Source organism: Lutra lutra, chromosome 6 (assembly GCF_902655055.1).
Source record: "Lutra lutra chromosome 6, mLutLut1.2, whole genome shotgun sequence".
NCBI classification, from domain to species: Eukaryota; Metazoa; Chordata; class Mammalia; order Carnivora; family Mustelidae; genus Lutra; species Lutra lutra.
In genome coordinates this window covers 146,889,662-146,895,661 of record NC_062283.1, presented here as the reverse complement: position 1 = coordinate 146,895,661, position 6,000 = coordinate 146,889,662, and the positions used below count along the sequence as shown (strand labels likewise).

Here is a 6,000-nt window from a genome sequence, read left to right as displayed (position 1 = left end):
TGACCCAGAAGTCCCACTCCCGAGAGAGATGAAATGTCTGTCTGCAGACCTTGCATAAATGCTCCGAGCAGCACGATTCGTCATAAACAACAGAACCAGGAAATGAAGAAATAAAATATGTAGCATCTCTGCACACTGGCGCGGTCGGCAACACAAAGGAATCAATCCGGACGCGTGCTCCTACGCGGACAGACCTCAGAAACACCGCACGGCGTGAAAGATGCCGGACAGCAGAGACCACATATGGTAAAATTCTACTTGGATGAAATGTACAGAACAGCCGAATCTAGAGAGACAGAGGTGGCTCAGGGGTTGCCTGAGGCCAGGGGCAGGGGTGGGGACTGACTGCAGAGGGAAACGGGGCTTCCCTCTGGCGGGATGCTCTCAGGCAGACTGGAAAGCACGGATGCACAGCTACGCAGACGATCACTGAACTGCACGTGTCCAAGACCGTGCGCGTCACACCCCGAAAAGCTGCTTGAAAGGACAGAGACCTTAACCAAATTCTCAGCGTCTACACAATTCTTCACCTCTCGGAGAAGATCTAGTGTCCTGGAGGGAAGGTGAGTGCGTCATGCCCAAGAGATTCCTGGCCTTGAGGCAGCTGCTAGGGGTCAGGAGTGAGGCTGGGAGCTTCTCAGAAGAGGTTGGGAAGCTGTAAGGTCAATCTTTTAAAAATGTAATCGTGAAAAGAAGATGAAAAAACTATCAATGACATGTACTTCGGGCTATTTTGGAAAACTGCTGAAATGCTGACATTCTGAAAAAGATGCTTTCTTGTCAAGACGTCATTCAGCAGCACTTGACACTGACCGTGCACTGACACATCTTGGTTTAAAGGTCCAGAGCCTTCAGTGCACGGTAACAAGGCCTCCACTCTCCTTGGACCTCCACTGCCTGGGGCTCGTAAGAGAATCTAAAGGGGCCTCTGGCATCCGCAGTGGCATTTCCTTTAGCCCTTCGGCTTCTCAGTGAGGAGACCCCAGACCCTGTAGGGCTCCCAACCGGGGACCCAGGGCTCACCTCTAGCACGTCCTACCCCCCCTCTATACAGGAACACGTGAAGGAAAGGGACAGACCTCGGTCTCAGATAACGTGTTGGCTCTGAAGCTGATAACCAGTAAAAGACAATATAACTGAGCTTTCCTAAAATAAACCATTTATTGAAAAAAGAACCTTTTTCTTAAATTTCATTAATCAGCCTTTGCATGACAAACCTGTGGCTTGCCAACAACAACAAAAAGGTAAGGTTTCACAGTCAGTGCACTCGACAAACAAGAGTTTAACAACAAGGCCCGGGACACCTGATAATACTACAGCTGCTTTTGAACCCAGGAAGGTCAAAATCCTACACTGATGTCACGATTCTCGGTCCCACGAGAAGCAGGTGACAGGGGCGATGGTCCGTGTACAGTAGTCATGGCACTTAACATGCAGCGTCTTTACCTCGCGGACACCGTCACTCGGAAGGGCCCCGGGCCACATCAAACAAACAGGAGCAGCAGGAGAAGTGACGCTTGTCACCTGTGCAGTCTTCAGTCTTGGAAGGTTAAAAAGGCTTATACTGCTCAGCACAGTCTTTATGTAAATATTACATACAGTAGTGATTACGAGAGTTCTCCGAGCACACACTACCAGGCCGTGGACCGGTGAGCTTCATTCTTCATCTGTGCAGACCTGCGGGAGAGGCAGGAGAGACCTGAGGCCAATCCGCGGCAGGCGTGTGGCTCACAGGCAAGCCGTGGCCGCCGCCGCGAGGACCCCGGCTGGGAGCCTACAGGGACGGGAGGCTCCACTGGCGCACCCTGGGACGTCTGCCAACCGGCCCCTGAGAGCACTTTGCAGAATACATCTGTACACTACCGACCGACCCAAACCGCCTCAACAAAGAACTGAGTGTGTTTTTAACCACCAATCCCTAAATCTACGTAGCAAATCCGGTCACTTGTCCCTTACCTGCACTCCCCCCGCTTTCCTGCACCTGCCCCCCCTCCAGCAGGGGCTCCCCAGCAGCGCCCTTGCAGCGCTGCTTGGCCCGGGGTTCCATTCTCAGTGCGCTTCTCCTGGCAATGATCCGTCTCCTGGATCCACATCCGAGCCCTGCTCAGTCCCAGGTGTGGGCCCACGTCACCTACACATGTGTCTGGAATCCCACCCAAAGCAGACGTTCCAAACACACCTCAACCGTTATCTACCAACGAGGACACCCCCACCTCCCTGACCCGGCCCTCAGCCAGCTGCCTCTGCACCCTGCCAGGCTGCCGGGCTCTCTTGGGGACCCAAGCGGGGGTCTGAGAGTGGTCCTAGACCCCTCCCCTCACTCGCCTTTCTCATCCCATCAGCTATTCAGTCCGTGGCCACTGCAGCCCCCAGATATCATGGCTAACTCGCCCCTGACCTCCCCTGCCCAGCCCACTAGCAGTATCAGCGCCTTTCTGAGGACTCTGCTTCTAAAACCCCAGTTAATCGTGTCATGCTTATCATCGTAGTACAACTCCTTCATGGGGCTCCCACTCACTTCCGCAGCCTTTGACCATTTTCCACGTCCTGTGATCCACCTCTACGCAGTTCAACTTTTTTACCCTCATTAGCCTGCCGTACCCACACCTCCCTGCCTGGCCTCCCCACACCCTCTCGAACAGCTCAGACACCTCATTCCAGAGCAAGCCACGACAGCTGAGACTGCCTGGCTGGATGAGATCGCTCTTCTCAGTGGCCCAACAGCACAGCGTATATACCCTCGGCCCAGCTCGGAGCACAACGCTTCGTCACTACTAAGCCCTGTGCTTCCAGGAGCAGAAACTATGGCTTTCACCCAGTCCCATTTCAAATTCCACGTGACAGTCCCACGGGTACCGTAAACACACCAGGACGGATCAAGCAGAGAACCTCAATGAACATTTTCTGGAAAAAAAAGATACACAAAACTCCCTGGCATAATACATTTAGCTCTTTTCCATTTCAGATACACATACAGATATTTTGTATCTAAGTTTCCAAATGTCCTTTGGTACCAGATACAAACAGAACTCAAACATTCGAACATGAAAAAGGTACAGGGATCTGCCCAACCTTGACGAAGGAATGGTCGAGGAGCTGGCTGGCCGTCCACCTCATCCTGGGCTCACTCTCAAGGCAGTGAGAGAGGAAGTCCTTTCCTTCCGGGCTTAATCTTTCAGGGATCGGTGGCTTGTGCCCCATTCCCACTTTATACATAATCTGAAAATTGTGTTCATATTCATGCCAAGGCCTCTAAAAAAAGGGGGGGGGGGGAAGCAGGTTTAATATTACACGGACATAAAAAAATGAAACTGCCCAATCTTTTCAGGCATCGCATGTTAATAAATACCCAGAGGCCAGCAAGGTATTACTTATAGGGCCAGTTCATAAGTATTTTAGGCTTGCGGGCCCCATGACCTCTCCCACAGCACCTCAGTTCTCCCACTGCGGCCTGACTGACGCCACAGAAGATACATGAAGCAATGGGTATGAGTGAGCGCCAATAAAACCTTATTTACAAAGCCAGCTGCTCAGTACAGTCTGCCGACCCCATCTGGATGTTCTATTCGTCCGGAATTATCTAGAAGCCACGGTCGAGCAAGTAAAATATATAATATGTAAAATGATATAAAAATGTCAACAAAACATATGAAACTCCACAGTTCTCTCATAGGGACATCAGTATGCCACCTTGTTGAATAACGAACATTAAATCCTAATAGTGCAAAGCTCTGGTTACTTTATATTTCATAAAATGTAAGAATAAAATGCTACTTTGTTCAGCAGCCTCAAGGTAGAATACATTTTCCTACTAATAACACCTGAGAGGATTCTGACATTTTCTGCTTTATAAATGATGCCACTACATACACTACACACTACACACACACACACACACAGGCCCCTTTAGATATCTGTATACAGTTGTTCCTTAGCAGTACTTCCATCAGAAGATACATTTTCAGAATTTTCAGATGCGCAAGCACACAGCACAGTCTTGATACGCGAGCGTCCTCGAGCCCCATCCAGCCGTCCTTCCCTCCCGCTCCCAGGGCCGCTGGCAGCAGCTGGTCCTCCTGCCTCCCGCTGCCCTGCCCAGAACGTCACATGCTTGGAGTCACACTTCCGTGTGTGGGGCTTCGGAGGAGCCACTGTCGCTGGCGGTGTGCGTTTACAGCTCTCCCACGCCGTCCTCTGGCTGGACGGCTCAGCTCATCGCCGCAGAAGCCCCGTCGTGCGGATCAGCGTCTGCTCATCCGTGCACTCACGGAGGGACAGCTCAGCTGCCTCCAAGGTTGGCAACCTTGAGTGACGTTGCACTCGCGCGCTAGTGTTCTTGGGGACAGAAGTTTCTAGTCTCCCGTTTCTTTCTGGAGCTCCTCGCTTCTCCACGTTTTCACTTGAGCTTCCAACTTTTTTTACTCACTCGCCTAAAAGTTCTCTAAGTCATTAATCTCACAAATATTTGGTTCCTAGTTTGTCACTTGTCTTCACTTTACTCTATTGACAGGTCACATCTTTCATATTTAGTCTCGTTCTCTAATTAGCAGAATGTGTGTCCATGGTATGTTCATAATAGCTAATCAAACCACAATTACAGCTCTGTTCACGTGAAGTGCCCTCCATGGTTTCTCCTCCAAGGGAGCTCTGCTTACCTTGCCTGTCACCATCTCTATGACGACACACCCCAGACTCCAGATGTCCGCAGCACGCCCATGGCCTTCTCCTTTTGCTCGAGTGATGACCTCAGGAGCCATGTATGCTTTAAAAGTCACAGACACGGTGATAGGAATGGGTTATAGACACAGCAGCCCGCAGTCACAGAGCCAAGCCAGAAATTCACATTGTGTGATACTCCACATAAATGAAACAACGGCTTTGTTGCAGGGAACAGAGAGGACCTTCTCTGGGTTACATAAAAGGACACATTGAAACGAAAAGACATTTTTCAAATCAATTTTCTGAATGGACATTTTAGGGACTGAATTATTATCTAAAGGACAATTTTTTGAATGGCAAATCTTCAGATAAACCGTATTCACAATAAAATAAGAAATTTAATGTGCAAAAGAAGATGTAAAATTCTACGGCACTGAACAATCAAAACAAATCATCACCACGTGGACGTGTCCCTTTTTAAAGGCACAATGAAGCAGACTGGCGGGGACCTGCCAGGCGTGGGCTCGGCTGCACGGGCAGCACGGTCCCATGTGCTAAGACACTCAGTGACTTCTGGGTGTGCCTACCCACTCCTTTTCCTTTAAAAGTGCCAACAATGCTCTGAACTTCCTGCCTCCTCCAGAGAAACATGAATTGTCACAAGTGTTGGACAATGAAAGGGTTATTATGTTCTTAAAAAAAACCAACCCATGCTGTTGTATTTAACATACTGCTGTGTTTTGACTAGAACTATTTTAATAAACCCCATGTGAACAACAGAAATAGGTTTTCTGGGGAGAAACAGAGGCCTTTCCTCCCTCCTCTCACTTCAGGGGGAGAGGCGAGTGTGCGCGTCCGACGTGCTGGCAGGCGGGAGGGCTAAGTGCCCGCGCTCAGAAGCCCTCGCTCCTCCCTGGGCCGCGCTGGCCACAGAGCTGCCGGGAAACCCAGGCAGCAGGCGCACCGCAATGAGTCGCCTCGGCAAAGGCACAGCAAGCCAGTCCCCACCTGCTGTCCCCAGCGTGCTGTTCACTTCGCCCGGCATGGTCTGCGCGTTGTTCTTGAGCTTGACTGAGCACCCGAAGTCGCCCAGCTTGATGAGTCCGGAGGAGGTGAGGAAGATGTTGGCACCTAACAAACAAACGGGCGCTCGTCGGGCTCGGGGACACACGGAGGGCGTTTCCAGTACACGGCGGCCCCGGTTCCCAGGAACAGGAGGCACAAACTAAGTAGCATAAAGATTTGTAAGACCTGACTTCCAAAGCACAACCACAGAAAGACTGTAAGCCTTGTTCACGACCGTGAATACAAGGCAAAGACATTTTCGCATCCGTACGGCTG

General features: G+C 50.7%; 1 protein-coding gene across 8 annotated transcripts in view; it reads right to left on the bottom strand.

Moving 5' to 3' along the window:
- Window positions 1-1,137: 1,137 nt before the first annotated feature.
- MAP3K4 (mitogen-activated protein kinase kinase kinase 4) overlaps window positions 1,138-6,000 on the bottom strand; it is a 113,938-nt gene continuing 109,075 nt past the window's right edge. For all 8 annotated transcript variants that reach the window (XM_047733275.1, XM_047733276.1, XM_047733279.1 and 5 more), the window contains 4 exons: window positions 5,668-5,790; window positions 4,656-4,762; window positions 3,073-3,252; window positions 1,138-1,677 (listed from right to left, as the gene is read on the bottom strand). In XM_047733275.1, coding sequence (XP_047589231.1) covers window positions 1,657-1,677; window positions 3,073-3,252; window positions 4,656-4,762; window positions 5,668-5,790 — 431 coding nt within the window. In that variant the 3' untranslated portion in view covers window positions 1,138-1,656. The remainder of the gene's footprint in view (window positions 1,678-3,072; window positions 3,253-4,655; window positions 4,763-5,667; window positions 5,791-6,000) is intronic.